Here is a 27,356-nt window from a genome sequence, read left to right on the forward strand (position 1 = left end):
AAAAAAGGTAATTGAGCTAATGTGGATTTTAAAGCACTAATGAAAAGTCTGATCCAGAAAACTACACTTAAAAATTATTAATACAAACACTGCAAGTCTGAAGAAAGGCAATCCTGTGGAGTTCTGTACCTTTTATAAAAGCAACAGCACTATTATTACAGCCTGCTTCCACCCCCCATCAAAAGTCACAAGTCACTGTTCATTAAAAAATGCTCATTAACTCAGCTTTGCCCTGGCCAGGGGCTGGGCTACTCATGCATCTCCAACGTGAGAGAAATGCACCAATTAATTGTGCCCACATCTGCAGCGGGGCTGAGCAAGGTCTGTACCAGCAGCTTCATCTTCCATATAAATCAGAACAAACCCAACAGCTGAGCATTACCACTGCCAGCCCGTGCCTGCCAGCTACTTTATGTCCTAAATTCTTTGAAATGCAGTTCCCAGAGCTCTTCACTGAGAAGGACACAGCAATGCTTTCAGCACATGGATCAGCAGATCTCCAAGAAACAGCATCAGGTACCATCAGGTGAGGAAAACTGCCCAGCATACCAGCATGTTGCCTTGTAAAGCTGTAATTAGCAAATACCTGATTTATGCACAGCTGCCCTCACATGAACCTCAGCACTTTGCTTTCAGAACTAAGCTCTGCTGAAGAAACCTCACGCAATGCACAGACCTGGGCATGTCCTCACCCCACAGCCAGTCAGCAATGCTCACAGTGGAAATGGGAAAGAGAAAGGAGGGGATGCCCAGTTTGATGCCATCACCAGCCCTTTGGTGAGTGAAGATTTCTGCTGTTGCTGAGTGTCACTGCAATTACCAAGCCCATGGAGTCAGCAGAAGTGCTGTGGGGGAATTCAGGTGTGTATGTGAACCATGTCAGTTCTGGCAGGATCAGGACCCTGAGCAGGTCACCCTTAACTGCAAAATTATCTTCCCTATTTATTTTCAGTAGCATCACAAGCCTGTCACTATATGAACAATTTGGCTACAACTGGACTGTAAATCACTTAGGTTTAAAGAACAAGTCCATCAGCAAACTGAGGTCTCCCAATGAACATTTCAAACACAAGAGACAGAGCACAGCCCTAAGAACTAAGTACACAGACCTTACATAGAAACCTTGGCATTTCTGAAATTTCAGCTGAACAATCAATGTGCTACTTCAGTGATAAAGAGGAGACACAGAGTAAGAGTTAAAAAAACTCTAGCCAGTAAACTTACATTCCCAAGCAGAAGTTGTTCTTAAAAATACCAGTACAACTATGAAAAAAATGACTGAAGGTATCAAAAAGAATTATCAGAGAACTCTGCAGACATATTTTCAGAGGCACCAAAGAGACATCAGAAAGAAGACGGAAACTTTGAACTTTAGTAATTTGGGCTAGCTCACTAATATTTGCAGTATAAGCCCCAGGTATGTAGAGCAAGAGCTGCTGACCTCAAAAGGTTTGCATTAGACTGATCCAACTTTTATTGGTGTCTACGAGTAACTGCACGAAGGGAAGCGAAAAAGACTGAAGAAAAAGTTGTGTTAAGAAGCAAATCAGCTGGCACACTTTTAGCACAAAACCTTTTCAGCAGTGAGGCACAAATCTCACGGGAACCTCACTTGCTGCATCCTGCTGTGGTTAAAATTAACCTTTGCAGAGCCAGGAACAGGGGAGAGCTTGCTGCACACACATGAACTTCCACAGCTATTTCTTAGAGCCATTACTGACAGATGCCTTGAAGGCGTAACAAAAGAAAGACTCTACATTAAATAGTTTTTCCACTGTATCCTACGTGTTTATGTCACAGTGGTACCAGAGCCAGATTTAACAGTTAACCACATCCTGCAGACAAAACATCACTCACATTTCTGAAGTCCAGTGTTCATCTGCGTGTAAGAAAGAAGCTGAAAGGAGAGGTCGCCTGGTCCTGGCAGACAGGCCAGCATGGCAGACAGGCACTAACACAACATGGGGCATTCACTCCTCTGCACACTGCAACAACAGAGAGACAATTCAAAGTTATAATACAAGGAGGAACAGAGAAAAGAAAGTGGCAAAGAGCCATCCCTGGGTGAAGGCCTGACCAAGCACAGATGTGCAGCCACTGCTCCAGTCCTGACTGCATCTCCTAACGGCAACGGAAATACTTCAAGAACTGGGTCATCTGCAGGGTTAAAACCAAAATAGCTGCCTTGCTCTCCTCTGCTGCTTGACACACAGAGAATAATCCATAACTCTGTCCTCAGATTTCAAAGGTGGTTGTTATGAATGGTAAAGAAAGCACCATCACTCATTTTCACTATGCTGAAATGCACTGGTATCCACCAAGGCAACTCCTCTGGAGAAACCCTGTCAACTGCTCTTTTGCATTTAACAAAAAGGCATGGCATGCATAAATTGAAGGCAAAGTATGCAGCACTCTGCCTTGTGGCAAGATTAAGCTGCATGCTACAGCTTGTAACTTCTGTGGTCCATTAGGCTGAAAGATGAATGGCTACAACTTCCTTTATTCCAGCACAGACTCGCTAACCCAAGCTGCTCTGGGCAGACAACAGCAAGATGTGGACAAAGGGGCTGCAGAGGTGCCACCATCCTCTTCTGTTTGGTCCAGCATTTAGGAAATCAAACCTCAAAACGGAGCACTAAAGCTCTTTGTGTATAAACACTGCACAACTGCCCTCAAATCCCATCACTGCTGTGCAAAGAGGGATCCCAGCAACAAAGCTAACTGGGGCTCAAAGTGTCCAATGTTATTAGAATTACAGAGATTTAAGTTAGAACCAGATCTCTAGAGGCTACCTGGTCCAAGCTCCTGCTCAAATCCCCCTGGCTGCAGCACTTTAGAAAGCTCTGGGAAACAGGATGACAGAGCCAAGCTAGAGAAATCAGTTGATTTTTCCTCCTTGTCCAGATGTCCACAAGCATCAGTGCTGCTATACAAAGCAAAACACCTAAGGAGCAGCTAGCAAGGCTTTGGGACTTGTTATACGACCTCCAAATGGGAAGAGTTGAAGGATTCAGGACTTGTAAGCTAATTTAGTTTCAGTCATTGTTTCACAAACCCCAATTAAAACAACTGGGGCGGCATTCAAAGATCAAAAGAGGGGAAGGAGAAAGCTTGAGCCCAGACATGAGAAGCCACATCCGCCAAAACCTCTCAGAGGCCACTTCTGAAAGACTCTCACTGCTGAGACGGCACAAACAATGCGATGACAGCGACGTGACACTGTCAGCACTGCCACCTTCGTGCTCCAGAAACCTCTAACAGCAGATTTTTGCAGAGACTTTTTAAAGACTTGAATATTAAACCTCACTCAGACCACCAGCACAGGTCAGACTGCCCACAGAACACCGGCACCGACAGAGTGAACAGCGTGGACTCAAAGCTTTCCTGCAGCACAGCAATTACTCACTGTGTACAGCTCATTAGCTCCATGTTTATGCATCTCCTCGGCTCAACACGCAAAGGTTGATTAAACCAACGGCCAAGAAATCTCATACAAATATTAATTTATGAGAGCTTCCACATCTTCGCCGAGTGAATGCTCTCAAAAGCTGACCGAGTGTGGCTGAGTGAGCCTGCTGGGTGCCACTGTTGACTAACAAGAATAGTTTTGGGGCACTGAATGTCAGCTTGACAGCTCCATGCTGTTGCCCATTCACCCTTCCCACGCAGAGTAACACAGACCTGGTGCCGTGAGAAACACACACAGCACCTCACCAAGGTGCAGGGCCAGCAGCACATCCACCAACAGAGCACGTTTGTAGCATTTTCCATTTCATTCCTAGGAGACAGCAACAATCTGCACTGCCAGAAGTCCAAAATACGTAAAAACTTGTAAAAGAAACCAAAACCTGGGTTTTCTTCTGATTCTCTGAAGGAGATGGAATTTTTAGAGTCTTTCAGAAACGATGACTGAGGACCTGTCACATCCACAACATCAAGGAATTGCTTGAGGAACTGAAAAGTTGCTCGACCTTTATAGATGAGATTCAGTCGTGACTGTGGGTACACAACATTCAGCAAAACTTTGCAAACAGCCTGAGGGCAGCAGTTCCTCGTCCCAAATCATGCCCAGCAAGACCAAAAAGACAAAACAAGAATCCAGCTCCTTTTAATCAGAAGACAAAACCACTGTGAGTTGTCAGAGCTTTACCTGAGTAAGCAACAGAAACACCCACAGTCAGCAAGAAAAAAAAAAAAATAATTGTATTTTCCTTTTTTCCTCATTTCATCAACTTCAGAAGGCTGGCACAAACAAGACCTATTTCTCAGTGAAAAGCAGACAAACAAAATTAAGAGCCTTCACTGTAGACAGAAAAACAGATCACACTATTCCCATATTCACCTGAGCATCCACCTTTTACTCCAATAACGTCTGACGCCAGCCCAGGATTCACTTCCCGTCCCTGCATGCCCGAAGGAGGTCAGTGTCTAAAACATTATTTAATTGATGGCAAGTTTGTGTGCAGCCCTGAAAGAGCACAGCCGTGCTCTGACTGAGGGAACAGCACTTCTGGCAGCAAGATGCAGGGAGGGTTTGCTCACCTGCTCCATCATTAATGCTCATTAGAGCCTGAACTGTGACGCTCTCAGAAAGCCTCTTGCTGAAGTGCCCCAGCGAGGTGCACACAGCAATAAACAGGATAATGGCACATTAGGAGAGAGAACAAGTGATTAGGAGTGGTCACAGCATTCACCTCGGAATAGCCAAGCTCCTGCTACATGACAGCAGTGCTTCCTTGAAGGTCAAAACATGTATTTACAGAAGCTTTAGCTCCAATATGGAAAGCAATGTTTTAGAGAGAGCTATAAAGGCAAGTTGTTCCCGCAGGCAGATAATCGTTTTAGGTAATGCCAAAGGTTCATAAAAGACTGGGGTGGCAATAATAATTTTAAAGGAAATACTGGACTTACAAAAATAATTTGAAGTAGAAGGCTAAAATTGCTCTTCTAGCTTGATTTGCAGTAACCAAATTGATGACATCTAGGTCACTGCTGAGCATTAGGAAAAGAAATTCAGACTTGTACAGAAGTGCTGACCATAACTCCATCACTGAATTTCTTATTATAATTAAAATCCTACTCCAGGTTTTGTTCTCTATGAAATCAATACAGATTTTCAAACCAGAGATCTCAGTACTTGAAAACAAACACATCTGAAATATCTTGACAAGCACCCCTTCTTTTTTTCTAATTAGAAATTAATTAACAATTATTCCCTTCGAGATACTCAGCACCTGACTATTACTTTCTGACCTGACTCTTTCTCAGCATGAGCTGGCACAGACAACTCCGACTCACCACCAGCTAAAATGAACTGAAATCCCTGGCATGGGCTTTATTTGGGATTGAGGTGAGCATTAATAGCTGCCCCAGGATTGGCAGCTGGGCCCATCAGCCCCTCCTGCTCGGTTTTATAACTTCTAATTAGTCCAGAGAGCAGGAGATAAACCGAACTTGGCACATTAGGACTTCTCACCAGCAGATTTGGCTCCATGGTGGCGACTTGTGTGGGCAACAGCACCTGCAAACCTCCAGCCCCTCCGAGGATGAATGGTGTGCTGCTGGGGGAACTGGAATGGAGAGGGTTTTGCACTGTACCAGGGTCAGTCACACTGTCATCTAAACCAGTCAGCTGCAAACTGGAGAGTGAGCTGACCAGTAGGCTGTGGCACCGAGCCATGGAGGGCTGTGAACCGTGAAAACATCAGTTTTAAAATTGCATTTTAAACAGACTCGGTACACTGCCAAACACAGCACGAGTTCTGTCTTGAAAATATATATATAAAAAAAGATAAAGCATATTTCGAGAGGAAAACAATCATTATATTGGAATAAATAAATAAATACCCCTCTTTGAAGTGATTTTAATCTAATCTGGCTGCGGGATATAATCTTAGCAGCACACGTACTGCAGGATGCTCCACGAAATAGCAGGTTTAGACATGTGAACAGATTTTTTTTTCTCCTAAGATTTATTAATAATTAAATCAAAGCATGTTAAGCTTAAGAGGGATTTGCAGTGCTTGGGATTTGGGGGTAATTGGCACATCCTCACAACGACTGCTATGTTCAGCCTTACCTGCACATCAGTTTTTTGGTCCAGGCAGCACAGTGTCCCCTGTCACCACAAGGCTCACTTGGATGGAAGAACTCACATCTACCCACTTCCCAGGGACATCCCCCCTGCAGAGCTAGGAATCAGTTCCAGTAAACCTTACCATGATATTGCCTTTCTTGACTTGAAAAAATTATTATTTTCTTGGTGATATTCAACGTTTAGTATTTATTGCCACTTAGGCCAGGGGGTACTTTTACAACCTAGAGTAAAACCTAGGTGTAAAGCAACTACTAGGAAATTTCTAGCACAGCTTTATCATTACATAAATGGACCACATGTACAGTTACTGCCAAATTTTTAGATACATCACCATCTGAAGCTTCCGAGAGGCTTTACAGGGTGAGAACACAAAGGAAACCCTCCCCACAAACCATCCCTGGCCAGTGAAACATGGGAAACGGAGCTGGTTTAGACGAAAGCAAGCTGGTGAAGTCTAAAGTTAGGTTCCTGAAAGTAAACAGGCATGTTTGAAATTCCACGATGAACTGCAGGCTCGTTCACAAAGCCCGAGGCCAGGAGGAAGCGGAGCATCCACCCACACACAAAAGAAAAAGCTCCCAACTATTCCAAGTTTCCAGCACCCTGGGGTCCAGTAAGCCTCTCTGTGAGGGTTGTTAAAGGCTTGTGGCTGCTACGCTTTGCTTCTCCTCTGCTCTTTATTCACAGGGTAGTTCCACGAAGCTCCATATCCACCGTGAAGCTCCAGAGCCACCGGCGGGATTTACGGCAACCCCCCGAGCGCGCGCGGCACATGCCAAGTTCAGAACGCAGAAATGCTGCAGGCAACAACAAAAACTAAGTGGGGTTGTGAAGTTTCCTTGGTACAAATGTCTGCAAGAGCTTGCCAGGAAACGTAATTGAATCCTGGCCAATTTTCATGCTCCGAGGGAAACTCAGTGTCTCATTTACCCCCCGGCAGGCTGCTCAACACCAAGGAGAATCGTTCCTTTTGCCTCTCCCAAAGTAACTTAAAATGTAGGGGTTTCAAAGACTTGTTCATGTCAACGGCAGACATTGAACCCTCTTGCCAACCTCAGCATTCAGTACAACTCCTTCCAGTCAGCCATGCTTTGCTTTGACTGTCTAGACCCATCCTGCAGGCTTCCTGCCTTTTCCCAGCTCTAAAACTCCCCTTTATTCTTGGGTACTCACCAGAATGGCCCTTTCCCAGGACTGCTGAAGAGCCAGAGATAAATCTTACTGTTTCCTGGAAGAAAATTACCAAACTAGCGCTGTATTCATCACCGGCTGGTATCACATCCTCTTAATGCTTTATAAATGGAAAACTGCAAAACAGTGGGCAGAGAAGTTGCCCTCTGAAATGGCAATAAATCACAATAGCATCGAGTGTACTTGGGGATAAATAAATAGGAAACTGAACAATAGAAAGTCGCCTTTCACAGCACGGGGAGTGCACTGTCGGCACCTGCCAGCACAGGACCTTTGGCTTTCTGCTTTCAGGTGGACCTTTTGTGGAGCCCTGCAACAGTTTCGATCAAAATCAATTTTTGCTTCTTGCCATTTAATTAACTATGATTTCGCTTGTAAACCACGTCACCTTTTAGGCTGACCTCCATTTATAATGTTACTCAGGCAACAAAATTAGTTTGGTGGGGAAGGCAGAGGGAATTTAAATGCTGCTGTGGTGCAGCTCTGCTCTTGCCTCCGAGCTGGGATGGCAACGCCCAACAGGGAAGAAAATGAAGCAGCTTTGGGATAACAGCACTTAAATGGAATATTGTTCATATCACACTCCTCATGCCCAAGGGCTACCACTGAAGGCTTGCAGGTGAGCAATTTGGAACAGGATGCAGTGCACTAAAAAAAGCCAAGGCGGCTCTCAGCTTCAGGTATTGCCACGTGTGACATCAGCTCCATCAAATTCACTCCTCAGATAAACCAGCAGCCAGCTCAAGGTTATGATCTTAGAGTTTAAAAAGCCTTTTTTTAGGTCTGTCCCAAGAGATTATTTTAAAACACAGTGCTACGCATCTGCTGAGGAGTAGAACAGTTTGCTTTAATTGTAAGATGGATTTTTACATAGCTTCTGACCTTTCATCTAATTGAGGCCTGAAGAAGAAAAAAAAGAGGAAAAGCTATACGTCACTTCAGTTATTAAAATCCATCAGGCTCAGACTTTAGCCTTGGGATAACCACAGCCAAAAAATTGACTTGCAAGTAATTATCACTGCTATCTGCAATAAAAGTTAATTGGACATAATTGAACTAAAGCCCTAATCTGAATGAAGCTGTTGCTGGCAAGAAGCCTGCTCCTGCCTGCACTCTGCAAATGGAACTGCTAGCAGGAAAATGGACAAACAGGAGGCTGCTTTACAGTCTGCCCACTGCAAATCAGAGCAGTTCTGCAAACAGCTCGTTAGCTGGGCCAAGATAAAGCCATTATGAGGGCCTGTCCTCACCAAACACACCCTTCAACTACACCCAAACAGGGCGATGGTGCAGAGTTTCAAAAAACAAGTTTCAGTTTTATTGACCTCTTAATTACAGGCACTGAAACATAAGATTCACGTCACCAGACTCTGGTTTTATCAGCTCCCGAACGCTGTCAATACCGGTACAAATAATGTACTTTTTGCACACGTAAAGATACCGACTCAAAAGGTTTTCAGTGCTGATAATTTACCACCTTCATGCAGTTCAATAGCCTTTCCTGTTGTAGGACCAGTTTCTTTCATCTCTGCAGCAGAGCAGACAATTAGCTGCTTTCTGTGCTCAGCCCATGCAGGTGGCTGGGGGAAGGGAACGTTCAACTCAATTCCTGCTGATTCGTCCATTTATATTTTGCGTTTTTGTTAACTAACAGACCAGAAAGCGGTCCTCAAACCCCATGCTACTTCAGAACTTCTTTACAATTTTAATTATTAACACTGTGTCCTTCACCAAAGCATATCAAAGCACTTAACAAACATTACTGAAGCCACATAACCACTCTCACACGGGCAAAAATTGCACACGACTCCTTTTACGGTTGGCTTCAGGTATTTTTGACCAGATTTATGTTAGAACAGTGGTCTCCTGATGATGGACTAGTCTATGACAGGAGAGATGGAGGGAAGTATCTGTCTCACCACAGGTTCCTGATGTAATTCTAGATGAAGCATTTAATCACCTGGTGCCACGGTCACTCTTTGTTTAAAGGACAGCAGTGGGTGACAGTTTTCTACCACTGAAGACTGTGAAGACAAATGAAACTGCAGAGCATTTAACACCACCTTGACTTCTCACATCAGGCTTACAAGGTCACTGTCTGGGCACTCTCCTGGGGACAAATGGACACAGATCACCTTTCCCTCTCCTGAGCACCACTTGCTCACCTCTACTCCTCTGCCTCTTCACTGCTCAGAACAGAACTTCTTAGCTCAAGAAAGCTGCAACGAAGAACCAGTGACATCAATTCCCTTTCATGACCCAAATCAGTGGCTTACTTTACTTTGCTCAAAGCCCTCACCTCTTTTCAAGAGTATTTTTAGATTTAACTCTGTATTCTGCAACGTGGCAGGAGCTGACAGACAACACAGGCATAAAGTAGGTCTTGCCAGGTGTTGCAGGCCACTCCTAAGGTGAAGAAAAGATGTAGAAAAGACAAGTCAGGACGATTGCAGGGCCTGGCCAAAGCTTCAAAGGAGGATTTCTGGCTTTGCTTGAAACACAAATGCTAGTGGTCAGTTGTGAGACAGATGAGATACTACTTTTACCACGGGAACATATGCAAGAAATAGGAAAATCGACCTGCCTGAAGTCAAAAGCAATTTGAATAACTTTGTATCTGCCTCCTCTCAATTTTCACTACACTAAAGCACTCTGACCTTTAATTAATTTTCTTTCTCCTTTTATATGGTAACTTCCAACTTCAAATTTTTCATGCTGTACTGGTGGGAAACAGGGATGAAGGGAGAGCCAGGCATGTATCTTAGCTATGTTCCAGGGTGCATATGGCTCCATGGATATTTGGGGAGGGAACAAACAATACCACAGCTGAACCACAACAATTAAGAGCACAGGCCAGGTAAACACAGAATTGTCATCAAAATAACTTGCCCAGGATATCAGGCTTTTATTTTATTTTGAAAATGCAAAACAGACTCCCCACCCACCACTGTAACATTCACAAAAGATCCCATTTTCCTCAACAAGATACTGTCAGGCACAAACAAACATTGCTTCCTCCAAAGCACCCATTACCCTTGGGGCAAACTAAACCCAACTTCTTCCTACATGCTCGAGCAGCATCTCTAACATCACAGCAGCTCTAAAATATGGAACAAGACTTACAGACACGAGTGTGCCTGTTCTCATGTGAACATGAGGCAAAATTAAAATCAGTTGAGATGACTTCCATCCAAAGGAAACCCAGAACAGCCCAGCCTCTACCAAACTACAGGATGCTGCTCACACATACCCCAGTGGAGGTACCATGCATTCCCACCAACAGACATTCTCCATCCTTTATGCAACTTCCTTCTGCCTTCAAGTGATAAGAAACCAAAATACGCACTGACCCATTTCCCAGAGGGGATAGCCTGCAGTTATAACCTCAACATCCTCAGCAGGAACAGGGTTATGTGCAGCTTTCCTACATGTTCCATGTGTGGGAGAAGCACAAGGTTGTAATTCTGGGCTTTACTTTACCACACAGGACATGCAAGAATTGTGAGCTTCCTCATGACACTCGTGGGCAGAATTCCTCCCTCTCAGCTTTCTTGCTTTCCCAGATCTGAAAAGGAAGTTTTTCTTAGGTACAGCAAACAGCTGCCTAGGCAAAGGGGAAAGGAAACATGAAACAGTTCTGCTTCACAAAGATCACCATTTTCATTATCTCCTCTCACTCCACACTTACTCTGTAAAAGCCCTGAATTAAACTCTTAATCATGACTTACAGAAATCCTTGTGGCTGCACATGACAGAAGGAAGACAGCTTTTCCTTCTAAAATATCGTTAGAAGTTACAGATTACGACAGTTCCTGGGTAGGAAAGCAGCTATCTTCCCCTGTTTATTACAAGCTGATTATTAAAAAAAAAAAAAAGAAAAAAAATTCAGAGCTAACTTTGAACAAATTTTACCTCTATTCAACAGACAAACAACAGAGCAGACATTTGTTAGCTATTGAAAAATACATTTTGAGTCCTGTTTTAAAAATAGATTCACTTGAAAATGAGAAGTATTTGCAAATAAGATGAGGCAGAATGCATTATACTTCACACAAAACAAAAACTGAACTTGTTTATAAAAGGAATAAAAATAGGAAGTGACTCACTTTTGGACCAGGTGTGCTGGTGGTGTGTGAACAGGGGCTCACAGGGAGGATGGAATTTGGTTTGCATTGGTCATGCATGTGAACCATTGTGACCTGTACAATCACACTGACAGTTTAGTTTAGTATTTAGCTCTCTGGATGCTGAATTAATGGTCCCACACGTGGTGAAATTTTAACAGCCCATTTACAAAGCCAGCGGTGAAAAATACGTTTTTAAGATCCAAAACTGGAGATCTCTGTCTGATTGTGCACAGCAACACAGCTTCCTGCTGGACCACGAACACATCAGCTCTTGGATACACATTTTATCATTTGTAAGGGCAAGATAAGACCTCCTTCTGTAGCTGGAGATATCATGCAGCCAGCTGCAAAGATGAAAAGCATTTTAAGAACCTCAAACAGAAGCTGCAACACACGCAGAAAACACCCACCAGCAGAAAATAGAAGCCATCAGGTGAATACCAAAGAGCTGGACCAGACACTTGGGATGGTGTTTTCCTGTCAACCTTCACAAGGAGGTGCTGGTGTCCTGCTGGCTTGTCCTGACACAGACCTGATGTCCTTATCAATCTCCCAGGAAACTCAAAGGCCACCTCATAACAACTCAGCAGAAGAAAGGACAAGAAACACATTAGTTGTGAGCTACTGTAAAAAGTCTCTGCTTTTCTCAGTGCTTTCCTGAGAAGCATGAAAAACGGCCAGTTGCACAGCTGGCAGTTCAAAACAGCCACAGGGAAAGCAACACGAGTGTGCAAGGTGCCTTCAAAGCCTCTGCACCAGAGGTTTTGGGCTGCAGACCTGATAAAACACTTCAGCACGATCTCACCTGATTCCTTCAGCAGCTGTCAACATACCACCTTCACTCAAAGTTTATATTCACAAAAGATTTCTTTTTTCACAGAGTTTTACTGACTACAGGTGAGCAGGGTGTTTTTGTTTGCTTTTGTGCATCTGCCCTTGCCTTTTTCTTTTAAAAAAACCCCAAAACACACAGAGAGCAGTAAATAAATTGTACGGGCAGGACACGGAGGGAGCTGAAACTGTACCAGAGGCAGGGAGATCCCTTTGCATGGCAAACACAACGTGCCTGTGTGGGAGAAGAGAACAAACACTGCTGCTGCAGCCTGTACCTCAAAAGCAGACAGAGCACAAAGCTGCCTGCATGAAGGTGAGCTCCTGGTAACCCATCTCCAACAGCCCTGACCTCCAGTGTGCAGCTCCCGCTGAAAGTATCCCCTGGCTTTAATTTCCAATTTGTCTTTCCAGCCACGGAATTGCTACAGTCAACAGATTCAAAAAGGTAAATTTTTCTACCTTCAATTAACTGCATTAGTAGTGTTTATAACTACGTGATTGATAAATGCTCTACAGAAGCTGTAATTAATGTATTTTTTCCTTGGAACACACACCGAACCCCTTGGCGCTCAGACACTTAATGAAAAGCAATTTATCAACTTGCTTTGAACAGCTGAATCTGACTCCTTAATGCAGAGAAGTAACACACTTTGCTTTAAGCACCACCACTCCGAGAAAGGAACGCGCACCGCGACATTCCGAATGCCATCAGACACGGCTGGGATTTTGATCGGCATGACAGCGACCAGAGAGCTCATCTCCCTGGCTATGATTCAGTCTGGCTTAACTGGGATCCTCTCCTCCTGGGATGCAGTCGAGCAGGAGATTTGTGCAGATTGTGATTTTGCAGGATGGAGGGTCGGGAGAGCCTCTTTAGGACGTGGGACAAAATTCCAAATTCTCCCATGCCTGGCACGCGCACGCCGGGAAGCAGCAGCAGCAGCTCTGAGTATTTCAGCCTGGACATGTGTTCAGCTGCTCACAAAGCAGACAAAAATAAAGTGCTTACAGAGTGTTTGAATGCTAATTTCTCAAATTGAGCGTTGCTTTGTATAGTTGACATATGCAAAAAAAAAAAAAAAAAGGGGGAAAAAAAGCATTTAGGAAGAAAAGTTTGACATCACAGAGTATTTTACATTGGTATTAGCCACTGGAGGGGATTAACCAACCTTCAAAGCCTAAAATCTAAACTCCCACTTCTGGGAGTATAAGCTAGAGATTTCCAGTACAGAAACTGGTCTGTACTCCATGTGGCAGACTGAACGTAAGGATTACATATTTCCATTGCACATGTAAGTCTGTTTCCCATTCCTGCAGGGTCCTGCTCTCTTCCATTTGTCTTTTGATGCAGATAAAAGCTAATGCAGATTGCAACTGCTGATACAGAGAAAGGCGCAAGACACAGCGAGCCTTTGGACTGAGGAAAAAAGGGACTCAGGTCCAGACTGCTCGAGCACGTCAAGAGATTGTCTTTGAAACTATAAAACTAGAAATGAAAGCGCTGCGTTTTTATTTGATTTGATCAAAGGGACTAGAAAGGAGGGGGGGAAAAAAATCACATCTTATAGATGCAGGGTAGCATTTAACTACTTCACACACGATGTGGGACCAGCTGATCCCATACAGATATGAATTTGGAGAAAAAACAAAGAGGTAAAGTCACTCCAGCTCTGCACACACTGCCTGCACACATCACTGTTTCAGGCTCTGCAAAGAGCAACAGGAACCTGTTTCAAAGCCAGAAAACCACCAGAAACTCGTATCCAGCCCTCGCCGTGAGCACAGGTTTCCAGTCTTCCAGTGAAGAGCAGAGGAGTGAGCTCCTGTCAAATCACAGAAAACAGACTCTGAATGTAATGGCTACTTGAATAAATCACTGATTACTCCCTGTGAGACACTGTTCCAGTGCTCTGACTGTACTGGCACACTGTGACAATTTTCCCAAGGAGGGCTTTGGACTGCAAGCTGCAAATGGACAAGACCAAAATTCTTGAATGGAGCATCTGCTCCAGCATGTGCTGAGCACTAGGAGAAGGAGGCTCTGCAGAAGTACAAATGGCACCACAGGTAGCAGCTTTGCAGATCCCAAATTGCAGCATGGAAGAAACAGATACCTATTGCTGCCACATTCCCTAAGAGAACAGATTTTAAGTATCTGCTCATGGAAATTTCTAACTGCAGAAGGGGAACCATTTAGCTTGCCTCTGGGCTGAAACCATCTAGGTCTTTGCCTTTCACTCAAAATTAAGCAGAAGTCATTTTAACGAGGCAGGCAGACAACAGTCTTGCACAGGAGATCAAAAAGCTCTCCAGATGTTTATTTTAAATGAAATTCAGAAGCCAGTATAAACCAGATTTTAAACACTGAATAATCCTTACCATAATTTGCATGAGAAAAACAGGGAAAAGGTTCCATCCTACTGCTCTGAAACTCTCCAGGAACATGCAGGGTTGGATTTTGTTCCTAGACTCTTCAGATAAGAATCTGAAATATGAACAGCCCCACACTGCAATCTGAGGGCTGCTAAGAACATTTCTCCCCTGTGCTACACACTCAGATGGATGCTCAACACATACACACAGAGGCATCCCATGTGAAGGAAATCTCTGACCTTCCTCACCAAGACTGTGCAAAATTATGGATGGAAAAGTGTCTAAAAATGTCAGTCCTAAATTTTAAACTTCTTCTCCTCTTGCTACTTTCACTGAATGCCTCCTGATTGTGCAAAAGCAGAATATTCAGGCATCAATCTAAGTAGTTTGGGTGTTACGCTGACAATGTCTCTGGAGAGGGGAAGAGAAGAGAGGACAGATTTCCAATAGCTCAGACACTTCCCTGGAAGCAAAGCTGCTACACAGCAAAGGAGATAAATAAAGAGGGAAAGTAACACGCCAGAGAACTTTCACCAAGGTCGTGTCAGGATGCTGAACGCTCCCCATCTGCAGGGGAAGATTTAGATCCCTATTCCACCACACTTATCCACTCCCCTGTTGGCAACAACAGCCCTCATTAAACCAAACCGGTTCTAACCATGGAAGAAAGGACATCGGGAAGATGATGTTAGCTAACAAATGCAAAAGGAAAACCCAACAGAGGCAGCAAAATACAGCCCCGTGGTATATGCAGAGAGCCCCTGCACGACCTGGGAATGGGCAACACAGGCTATTCCAGCCAAAGGGATGGACAAGTCTGCTCTGATCAATGCTAACCGCTCCTGGCTTGCAGCAGAGACGAGATTCCATGTCCATTCACCAAGAGCAGAACGGGGATCCCATCAGGGACAGGACCTTTTAGGACTTTGCTGCTGCACAGCGTGACCTACAGGTTGCAGTTCCTCCTTGCTTTGCAATCAGGGCTGTGGACATGTGGCAGAACCCTGCAGACAGACCCTACCATAAAACAACAGCCCTACCCCCCAAATATTGTATCAGTTACTGCTGTGCCCTTAACAAGTGTGTTTCTTGCCCGTTTCAGCAATCTGAAAGACACGCTGGGCAAAATTTCAAGCTATGACAAAGTGATCTTATCACTTCTGTGCTGTTCTCGCTACACAAGCCCCTGATTCAGCAGCATGTAATAAAATCTTCATTTGCATGAAAAGCACTCTCTGATCACAAAGTCTTCTGTTCGACAGCCCTCTTCCCATCCACAGCATAGAGATGCAAGCACCACTGTCATTTTGCCTGTGACTGAGGTGGAATATTTTATTTATGTTTTATTTGGAGAGGCTCTCAATGTTTTAATGCCACCTTTTCCTAAAAAAACAGTGGTTTTGAATAACGCAAAAGCTGCACACATCCCAACTGTGCAAGCACTGCAAAGTTCATATACTATGCTCACACCTGTACTTTTAAAAACCGTGTCATGTGAAGGACATTTCATATCAGCACACAGTGACTGTGAACAGTTCTAAGATGTCTTTTCTACTCAACAAGTCCAGCCCCTTCCAGTTTGCCTTTAGAGTGTTTGGTGTCATGACACACAGCACTCAGGATGTATTTCAAAGGAAAGGAAGGTGTAGCCATGCAAAGAACAATGAGCTGCCCGCAACAAGATTAATCGCTGTCACGGGAAACCAATAAAAACAAGTATCTTGTTATCTTTCTTTACAAAGGGACTGTTAAAGCTTAACTATATTAGGAAACTTTTTCCTTCAGACTAAACCATGAGGCTAATGTATGTGGGCATCCCACATGCCAGCATATGCGATTAATTGGCTCTCGCCTGATGCCGCGGGAGAAAGTCCAACGTTCCAGAGGCAGGATGGAGCTCTCACCCAACCAGCCTGTACCCTCTCCTGACTACACCTCTCCCACCAAGGCCAGCCCCAGCTCCCTGTCCCGTGCCAGGTGACACCACCTCCCATTTCCACCTGTTAACCATGTCCCGTACACACCCCAACATCACACCCGGCTCCGAGCGAGCTCAGCCAAAGCAGAAATACCTTTCATCACGTCAGCAGTGCGGTCCCCATTTAGAAACGCTTTCTTTCACGTTAATCCAGTGCCAAAACGTGGTGGTGTGGGCTGTGCTGATCCAGAAACGGTGCTAAGGATGCTGCTGCCTCCTGTCTATCACTGCACGCCTCATCTCGCGCATGGCCAGGCAGTGACGGCCCTGCGACAACAGGCACTTTAAATTGGGCAGCTCAGCAGCACATGTACACTGAATTTTTGAACAAGCTATTCTAAGCTGCTTTGCTAGCAATTTCTGGCCTGTGCAGTTTGAAAGCGCACGGTTCTGGCCCTCACAAAGAGCAGACCTGTAAATGACATCTTGAGGATTAAGCTGATTGAGATGCAATTTGCCTAGCAACCATTCATTAAGCAGAGTTCAGAAACAGGCCAGCAATCTATTCCACCTCCTTATCTGAGCAGTAAACAGATAACAGTCTCTACTGTGTCCTCTATCCTCCAGTTCAGACACATTGTAAACAGATTTTTCAGAAGTTTAAACTCCTACGGTAAATCTCCGAGAACAATCCTGCTCTCCAAACACGAGGGATTCGGCTTCACCAAGTGTCTTACAAGCGTGAAACAGCTCTGGAAGGAGGGTAATGCAAATCAAATTGTGAATGCATTTGCAGTTCCTGTGCCTCCAATATTTTCTCACATGAAGCACTAAGAGCCCATCCCAGTCGTTAAAAAAAAATGCTTAAAAAAATCTTAATCACACAAGCACTTGGCATTGCTATTCTGATCACTGAAAAAAACTCAATAAAAATCTTATTCCCTTCCTTCATCTTCTGCAAGGAATCGATTGACACTTCCAAAGTCTTTGATAAAGGCTCCCCCGCTTCAGAGAAGAAAACAAAAGTCACGTCCTCCCTCCCATTAAGCATTTTTGCTCATAAAATAAGCAAGACAATGTAAACGTCATCAGTGAACATCAAACCAGCTATTTCAGCCCGAAAACTTCAGCTGAAAAGCTTAAGCGAAATCATGATTTTGCATAATTGTTTCCCTGCAAGAAACATCTGATAATATCCCATTCTGCTCCAAAATTAAACAACAAAGATTAGCACGGACATATTTAAGACTATATACCTGAATGGTTTGCCTTTGGTGTACAGTTCTTCTGGGAAATCACTGTGACATACAGCATGCTATTACAATTAAATATGCAAGAAAGAAGAATTAAACTGACTATGAATAATTAATACCCTACAATACTACTTCATAAGGAAAAGTCTGCCTGAATATTCCCGCAGATGAGATCTACCCAACCACGAGGCACAGCAGAGCTGGCAGCTTTACTTTTATGATGGGGTTTAAAACACCAAGTAACTTTATGGCTGCTACTCAATTCTAGTGAAGGTGCCAGCCATCCAAGCCTTCTCCTGCTGGATTCCCATCCAGCTCCAGAAAAATGGGAGAAATGCAACTGTTGCAATAGTTGCTGCACTGCTCATCTACATCCCAGAGGTAATAGGCTTCCCACTTTCCATTAAAAGGTATAAAGCAATTATCTGACTTCCCAGTAGGGAGAATAAAGCAAATATGATGCAACAATTACTTAGGTGATAAGATCAGGCTAAGGTTGTGAGAAAAAACAATTAAAAAGGGTTGCAAAAGCAAAGGAATGCAGCTTACTTTCCCAGAATCTCTCTTAAGGACAAAGATACCATCAGCTCCAAGAGTCGACCTTCCTGTTTCGAGTTTACTGTTCTGGAGGCTGCAGAACATCAACTGTAGCAAAGCTGGAAATGGCAATTAAAAAGGTGCTTTTTTTCTGCACAACATCACTCCTAAATTGCATAAATTAATATATACTGAAGTCCTTGTAAAATTGATATCCAACTGTTGGCATTTTCCATCAGACTCTGGTCAGGTCAGCGCAGTCACAATTGACACAAATACACTTGTTGCACATTTTTAGCAGGAAACCCCCAGTTCCTCTCCATTTATGCATGCATGGCCCACCAAACACCCTTTTTAGAGACACACATTTGAAATCCAACCAACATTTGTGATCACTGAGGTGGAACAGGGCACTTCTACTGTACTTGCTGAAGGTGACAGCATCCCTCTGCTCTAAGCCCCATATTGCTCCAGAAGGGTCTTTTTATCTGCAGGATCCAACACTCCAAAGCAAACATGAGCTGAGGATCTTTCTGGGCACAGAAAGCCATGTTCAAAGTATGCTGGCTTAATATTAATTTTCTATTAAAAATTAATAGGATTAAATGAAGCTTGCAAGCCTATGGGCACCAAGGCAGTTATTTTGCCGACGCACTGGATGCCCAGAGGAGCAGGATGTGAGGGATGGGCTAAGGTTTTCCTGCAGGATGCAGGATCCATGTGGCTCATGGGGGGATCAGGGGGCTCTTCCCCACACCCCTGTATTCCATCAGTGCTGTGTCACGCTGTCTTCCTGCTGAGAAACTGGAGGAGAAGACAAAACCCTGAAGAGATTCTGGTGAAAAGCCAGGTGTCTTCCCACCTGAGATCCAGCCTTCTCAGGACACAGCCTCCAATCCTCACCTCATCCTTTCCCACTTCCCTGAATGAATTCCCTTGCCAACAAGAACCCTGCAAATATCAGGAGTTTACGTAAGTCTAACCTTCAGTCCCTATTAATGTTAACGGAATAGGAAAAAATTAACCATGGTGCAGGAAAAAAAGCCTGGATCTGCATTTCTAATTATACAACAAAACACACCACGTGGCAGTGTTTCCAAGCACCTTGCTGGGAATAAAATAGCCAATGGACTAAATATTCCATTTGGAGGAGTGGATGCAACAGCAACCAGCACTGAGGCTGTCAGAGTTAAGGGATGAGGACATGAGAATTAAGGGAAATGAAGTGACATACGCGAATGATGGTAACAAAAATGTGAATAATTAGAAAAACAGTCACCTTAAAAATTTAAAATTTCATGATCTCTCCTACTTTTTAATGGCTTAGCCTACTTTTTCCAACCTAATTTGCATGATCAAAATAGGCCTCCTGCCAGGAAGCATTAAAATGGCAGCCCCCCATTGAGACAAAACTCCCTTCACCATACGAGATTGAAGGACTAATAACTATTCCTAAAAACATTTTAAATCCATTAACGTTGTTTAGCAAACACTTATTTAGAATTAGTGCCGCTATCAGAGTTTGATTGTGCTCTACTAAAGTGTTCTATAAATGCCTTTGAGGGAGGAGCAGGTACCTCCCAAACACCTGTGCCATCTCCAAAATGCTGAGCACCCTCGTGCTCCCAAATGTTTTCCATCCCAAAACCCCAAAGCATTCTCTAATATCAGCCAGAAAATTCCCAAAAGATCTTCAGGGTACCAAGCTGGGCAGTTGGAAGGACCCTCCAAAATGCACAGAGCAGCCAGACCAGAATACACCATCCCCACCAACCTCAGCAATTAATTCTTTACACCAAAAAACCTCAGGCTAGTACAAAAATATAAACCTCAATATTACTGATGTACTGAAGATTTGGATTCTGGTAGAAATATATGGTGCTTTATACAAATTTGTCCGTGCTACGTGTTATCCTTTCAGTGCCATCTGCACAAAACCAGAGTTTTATCTAAGCATTGGATACTAAAATAAATCATTTTCTCCATATCTATGATCTTGTCGGAGACAGACGCCACAAACCTGAGAGCTGGCTAGTGCAGGCTTGTCTAGTCACAAATAAAATTACATCCGCATCAATATGATTTATTTTTAATAAAAAAATAAGCCAAACCAGGCTCTTCACATCGAAATAGGCTCAGCCAACACCCTCCATGCACCAGGCTCTTCACATCGAAATAGGCTCAGCCAACACCCTCCATGCCTACAGAAGACATCATGTGCAGCATGAAACTGTCAGAATAAAACTGGGATTGGCACTGTCATTTCCCCTAATAAGAAGTACCACTATCAAGAGACACATTTTAATTGCCACACATAATGAAAAGTACCTGCTTATTCTCCACTTGCTGTATTTATTGCTATTGAAATTCAGGACTGCAAGTCTTGGCAGGGTATTTTCTGGTGACTTTAATTTTTTTGAGTGTCCATACCCCACCAGATCTTTAGGAGTGAATTTGGCTCCCCAGTTCCACACAATAAATGACCCATCTCTGTCTGTACAGGAAGGAGCTTCTTGGGCTGCACTTCTCAAAGCATGTCGTCCTGAGCGTCCCCTGTGAGCAGAGACCTCGCAGTAATTAGCACAATCTGATACTGGAAACTCAACTAATTCTAACACCAATCCCTCAGGACAACACAGCCCATGATTTGAGACACGTTCATCCCAAAAGACCCTTTGTTTCTACCTTTCAAAGTCACCAAAGGCTGGTAAATAAATTATATTCTCCAAAAGCTTTTCAAATTCCTTTCTCCTGATCAGATACATTTTCCAGCCAGCAACCACAGCTAAAGGTTTATACAGGATCACTGAAAGCACCAAACCTGTTTTATTTTCTTAGACAGAGCAATTTCTAACATCTGCACTCACTGCTGTGAGATTGCAAAGGATTTTATTTGGCAAGTCAAGCTGTCAAAAGGACAGATTATAAAAAACAAACACTAACCATTTTTAGATCTAACTTCCCTCCACAGACTGTGTTTTATGCCCTTTCACTGGAAATGTTACATCAGAATAAAATCAGATTTAATTGGCTCTTAAATAACTGAACAGCCACTTTAATTTTATTTCAATAGCAATAATTCATAAATCAAGCAGCTGAAATCCTAGCACGGAGTGACAAGTAAATAGAGCAGAACACAGTGAAGGAGAACACGAACACCACGTGGTGAAAGGTGATTTTTCTCTAACTTCCCACATCACCATTTTATGGACATCACAAAGGTACCACCACATAAATATCTGGATCTCAGACCTGTCAGTTCACCAGCAGTAACTGCTTAACAAAGACCAGTGGATGAGATGATCCTTGCCCAACTGGAACTGCCAGGAGAATGGCTGGGATTTCAGCCGTGGATGCAATTTCCTTCATGCACACTAGATGGAAGTATGGAAAAATCTTAATTCTTTCCTGTCTCAACTTAAATTCAAGTGGTTGAGATGTTACGTTGGACTGTCACATTTTGAGATTATTTTTTTCTGGTTCTTCATCAGCAACTTCACTCATTGATAAGCTCTAAATAAAGACACCCTAAAACACTAAACTAAGCAGTGTTGGAAATTAATAGTAAATATAAGAGAATATACAGCAGAAATACTAAATATATTATTCAGGCTTATTTCTAAAGTAGACACATTCAATTTGTAGAGTATTTGAATAATAATCACTAATGAGATCCTTCAGAGACACTGAAGTTACATTTTTTAAACCTTCAGGTTATTATAACAAACGCCACCTTGTCAATGAATAAAAACAGAGAATAGAAAAGGTATAAAAGGATTCATAAATGCTGCTGCAGTTTTGACTGGGAAAAAACCCAGAAGATTTGTAGAAAATAGTGGGAGAGGTACAGGGAAACAGAGAACCTGAAGTCTTGCAGAACAAGCAGATCAGAGAGCAGCAAACCTGAATGGGATTAAATTACACACAAATCTCCTGGAAACGATCTTAAAAGTGACTTGTTCCAAAACAATCCATTGCTAAATTTAAACACTAAAGAGTTCACAGACACAAAAACTAAATCAGACGATGGTGTGACCAGGAAAAGGTGCTGGAAGAGCTGTTTTCCCTCCCCTACTCTGGCTTTTTCACATATTGATTTTCCTCCACGCTCATTCACAAATGCTCAGCAGAGCTGTGAACAATTTAAAGTCAAGGGATGCACGAATTTCCAGCTCCAGGGACACACCACCCATCTGAGGCAAAAGCTGAGGGCTTTGCTGTAGCTGAAGAAAATAAAAACCAACCCAGAAACAGAAAACATTGATGAGCTGGAAAAGAAGGGGAAGCAAATCCCTAATTTTCCCTGTCCACAAAGAAGCCAAAGCACATGACATTCCTCCACCTTAGAAGAAATTAAGAAAACCAGTGCCAGAATAAAAGGATGAACGAAGAACAATGCTGGATAAAGGAATATAAAGCAGGCATGAAGGGCTCCCCTTTCCAGATGTTAAGAAGACATGCTGTTTTTCATCCTAGGTTTAAAAAAAGATAAGCAGAGGAGGAAGTTTACTTCGGAGAGTGGGAGCACCTGCATAATTTTTTGAAAAAGGTTCATACAATGCTACTTCCTTCCAACAGAATTTAAACTATATATATACACATACACACATATATATGTATGGTATTGGCTCAAGACAGTCACCCTAGAATATTTTTCAAAGCATTTTCCATGCAGCAACTGCCTAAGGAGAGGAAAAAAAAAATGAGTGGCAAGGGACAGCCACAGGAAAGGGCAGGACTGTGAGACACACATCCTCCAACATGCACACTCCAAGTTTAACAACACGAAGGCAAGGAGAAGGACAGCAGGATACAGCAAAGGATACGCTGGGGTCAGGAAATGAGAAAAGAATCCACAGCGCTCAACGCTGACTTATATGGTATTTTACCAACAAAAACACATAGGAAATATTTTTTTCTGCATGTGGGGCTCCCACCTTAGCCAGGCCAGGGTGATTATCCCAGTATGAGGAGGGAAATTACAGAGAACAACTGGATGTTAGATCCACTCTGAAGAGCAGAGCACGGTGTTTCACCTATTTCCACTTGCTCTCGCGTGGTTCCCAAATTAGAAACAATCAGAATCCTGCTGGAAACAATATACGGCACCTTAATTGGGTTGGCTGCACTACAGACGTCAGCAATGTATCACTTAGTAGATCATTTTTTGACTGCTTTTTTTTTTTCTTTGACACTAAAAATAGCTGCACTTCCATGGTTCACCTTTTCTACATCACCTTTACTACAGAGATAGCAAGAAATTAAACGTTGGCACTCACTGCCCATCGAAGATCCTACAGAACCTACAACTGCTGGAGGCAGGATCTGTCACCTAAATCAGCAGAATTGTACTTCAAGGTTCACCTCAGACATGCTGCATTTACAGAGAACCTGTTTTCTAACACATTTCCCTCCAGTACACCCATCAATGCAACTATTTAAAAGCCTGGAGCAGTTCAGTTATCTCTAAATACATCAACAACCCAGACGTTCCACTGCTCCACGCATTCCAAGCACTCCAGAATCCCTGCACAAGACTTGGGAATTCACATGAAAAATTTTTCCCAGTTTTCATCCCCAAATGCTACACCCCCACTATTCCCTACTGAAGCCTCACTGCAGCCAAACTGCATTCCTGAGAAACTATTCCAAGAAAGAAATATCACCATTTTTCTCACAAGCCCTGGAAACTTGGACTAATCTTCACACACAGCATAAGCAAGTTAAGCAATGGGAATATACATAAATGAAGCATAATTTCTGAGCACAATGGGGGGAATAATTATAGCAACAACAGAACAAATACAAAGTGAGTGGGGAGGCGTGGAGAGACACCCAGACAGAATGTGCTGAAATAAGGAAAAGGGATCTATAGGATCTATGAAGTTGGATCAGCTATGAGCTACAGCTGCTGGTTTTTTAAGTGTCCATTTAAATCAAATTACTAAAAACACAGAAACCAGCAGCAGATGAACACAGAGGTCTCTGTCAGCTCCAGGTGCAGGCACAACCAATGCCAAGCTATGCCCTGACTGGATAGTAAGAATAAAACCCCTTGGAAAAATATCTTTGGGTAAAGTTCAGAACAACTTTTCTGGATGTCAGCCAGCGGAATGCCTGTTCAGGAGCTCTGTTCCTCAATCAGTATTTGGAAAGCAAATTTTTTTTAGAAAGAAAAAAGATGAATAGTGTGACAATCTCATTTTAGCGTTCGCAGTCAAAGTACCAATCTGCAATTAAAAGACAAAATTGCTCCAAGATGTGTGTGGTGAAGATTTTAACACGAGTCACAAAATACAATGGGAAAATGAGAATGTGGCATACCACACAAGGAATAAAAAAATCAATTATTCACTTCATTTCCTAGTTTGAGAATGTTTAAAACTGTTTAAATGTTTCAAATGCTGGAAATTGGAAAGGGTGGGGTGATAAACTCATTACAGATACAAAAATTGTGAAACGTTCACTCATCCTCCTTTGGGGCATCTTACCCCAAAACCAGCCTCTGAGCAACCAGCAGGCCCTGGATACAGTGTACTACACAACAGTGACCTGTTACTCACCTGCTGGGTGTAGCATTTCAGTGAACTACATATTCTTAAAGCAATTATTTAAAAGTGCTGATCACATGTTAAATAAACAAATCAGGCGGTGACTACATTCTTGGTGGTGTATTTAGCAACTCTATAAATCCCAGAATACTGCAGGCTACCAAGCCTTAGAGAAATACAGAATGGACACTATGTCTCACTTTATAAATCTGTGACTCTCCTCAGAGCTACCTCACTCAAGATGAGTGAGCCAGCATTATAGAGACTATAAAATGTTTTGGTGATGCAAGTTTTTGGGGTGGGGGCAGCCAGGGCAACACCTTCTATCTCCTCCTCCTCTCCCCATCTCCATGTGCTGGCCAGTAACAAGCCATGGTCAAAAATTAAGAACAAAAATGAATGGACAAACTAATGCAAAAATGTAAAATATTGCACTGGAAACACTGATAAAAGTTTCCATCCCACATCCAAGCATTTCAGCAAGTGCAGGAGAGGACACAAGCTGAGGCTCCTGCACACTGTCTGAGCTTCTGGGAAATAGAGATACTTCAGTCCTTGACAAAAATCCTTACTTCCCCTCTTGATCTGGTAACAGCTCCCAGAAGCAAACATAGATATAAAAGCTTATCTATCAGAGGACAACTTGAAACAAATACAAATAAGGCTTAAATGAAGGCAAATATCCAAGCTGCAGAGAACACAACGGTTCCTTAATTTCACATTTGGAGAAAAAACAATACTATGTGGACATTCTCCAACATATTTTTAACGTTATTAACAGAAATAGCACCCCAGGCTGTGCTCAAGCTGAAAAAGTGTGAAACTGTTTGCAATATGAAGTGAAAGGGGGATCAAAAATACCATCTTATTAAATGGCATTTATTTGGTGCTAAGTGAATTATTTATTCAGTTGAGAAGTTCACAAAATGACAGAGGGGTAAATGCAAGTGAGGTCACTACTTCATGTCAGTATCAAAGCTGATCCTTAACAGAATTTAAGCACCTGCCTTTTCTTTTATCTCAGCACAAAATGAGATTTCTTGCTTTTTTTTTTACACTTCAAAAGCCATGTAACACAACAGAATATATGCCAAGCATGCAAAAACAGAGCATGCCAGCATCTTTCAGCAATCAGCTTTCCCTTGTCATCCATTATGTCAGATTTATCTATTTTTGCTTAATTCTTGCTCCAGCAATACGCATCCTTCCTCTCTCCAGACTATCAGGCTGGTTGGGCTGGAATTCAATACAGCTTCTTAAAATAGTTGAGAAATATTGAAAATATTTGAAGTGATGCCTGTGAATTACAGCCAATTCATCAGCTTCTCTTCCAGCTCCTGCTCGACCTGTGCTCCCCCAGACAAGGGGCAATTCTCATTTCTTCACCACAGAAATTCTACCCAGTGTAAATATCATCTGGAAAATAAATAACCTTTCTTTTATGGAAGCATTTCTCCATGAAAGCTTAGATTCTGTGTTAATTGCAAACCTTCCCCTCTGACTCTTGCTTCTGATCCAAACCTTCCTCTGCTGAAAATTAACAGTGAGTTCATTTACTTTCAAGTTTGCTTTCTGTTATCACTGCTTTTCCCCTCCAAGTTTCCAGACCCTCTGGACTGGCTTGACAGGACACGAGACCCACCTGAATGCTCTCCCTGAATCCTTCACTCTGCTGCTGGCTGCAAAACTCTGCTCTCTCCACCTCTAGTATCTGCAAGATGCTTGAACATCATCCTTTCCCCACTGCTTTATGTACCCACTTAAACAAACAGACTCTAACAAGTTCAAATCCTTAAGCTGAAAAGAGCCCTGATCAGAAATAAATAGGCTGAAAGGAAAATGCAGCTCTCATCACTCTATTCCCTCACTGCCTATGGAGCACCGAGCACGGAATTTTCTCAGCCGGCTGCTGAATCAGACGAAGTTTCCACAGTGCACACACACACAATCACGAAGCCCCGACACGTCCAGGAGGATTTATTCCATCACAAAGTCACCACGGTTGCTCCAGCACAAATGACATCACTTAGGAACCCAACCTCATCTCCTGAGAGCTCCCAGCTCCCTCCTCTCCCGCAGCAACCGGAGCAACAAAGAATCGGGTTTGTGCGATAAAGAGGAAAAAAAGTATTGCTGCAAAAAGTTTGCCGGATAAACTTACATTTTCTCGAGAATGCGACTACAGAAAAACCGACTACGGTAAGAAACGAGGAGAACAAATTCTGGTTGAGCCAATCAACCTGCATTTGTGATTTATCCTAAACTTGTACCTAGTGATACCAAGGGAAGGTGAGATGTCTGTGAGCCCTCGCAGGTGCTGCTCGGGGAGATTCACGTTCTGCAGAACCAAAATCATCTCAGCACTTTGCTGCACGAGTGGACTGAGAACGGAGGAGTCCAGCTCTGCAGTTTTCTTCTTCTTCTTCTTCTTCAGACACTTGAAAATTGGATGGTGGGGAATAAAAACGACGGATG

General features: G+C 43.1%; 1 protein-coding gene across 2 annotated transcripts in view; it reads right to left on the reverse strand.

The window, feature by feature from the left end:
- Positions 1–27,356, reverse strand: part of FAM222B (family with sequence similarity 222 member B) — a 36,485-nt gene that overhangs the window by 8,488 nt on the left and 641 nt on the right. Inside the window, exon 2 of one of the 2 annotated variants that reach the window (XM_085078284.1) lies at positions 1,858–1,985. The exons of the other annotated variant lie outside the window; for it this stretch is intronic. Within the exon in view, the coding sequence (XP_084934410.1) occupies positions 1,858–1,939 (82 nt within the window). The 5' untranslated portion in view covers positions 1,940–1,985. The remainder of the gene's footprint in view (positions 1–1,857; positions 1,986–27,356) is intronic. 2 annotated transcript variants of the gene reach the window in all.

Source organism: Lichenostomus cassidix, chromosome 19 (genome assembly GCF_008360975.1).
Source record: "Lichenostomus cassidix isolate B80296 chromosome 19, HeHo_3.0, whole genome shotgun sequence".
NCBI classification, from domain to species: Eukaryota; Metazoa; Chordata; class Aves; order Passeriformes; family Meliphagidae; genus Lichenostomus; species Lichenostomus cassidix.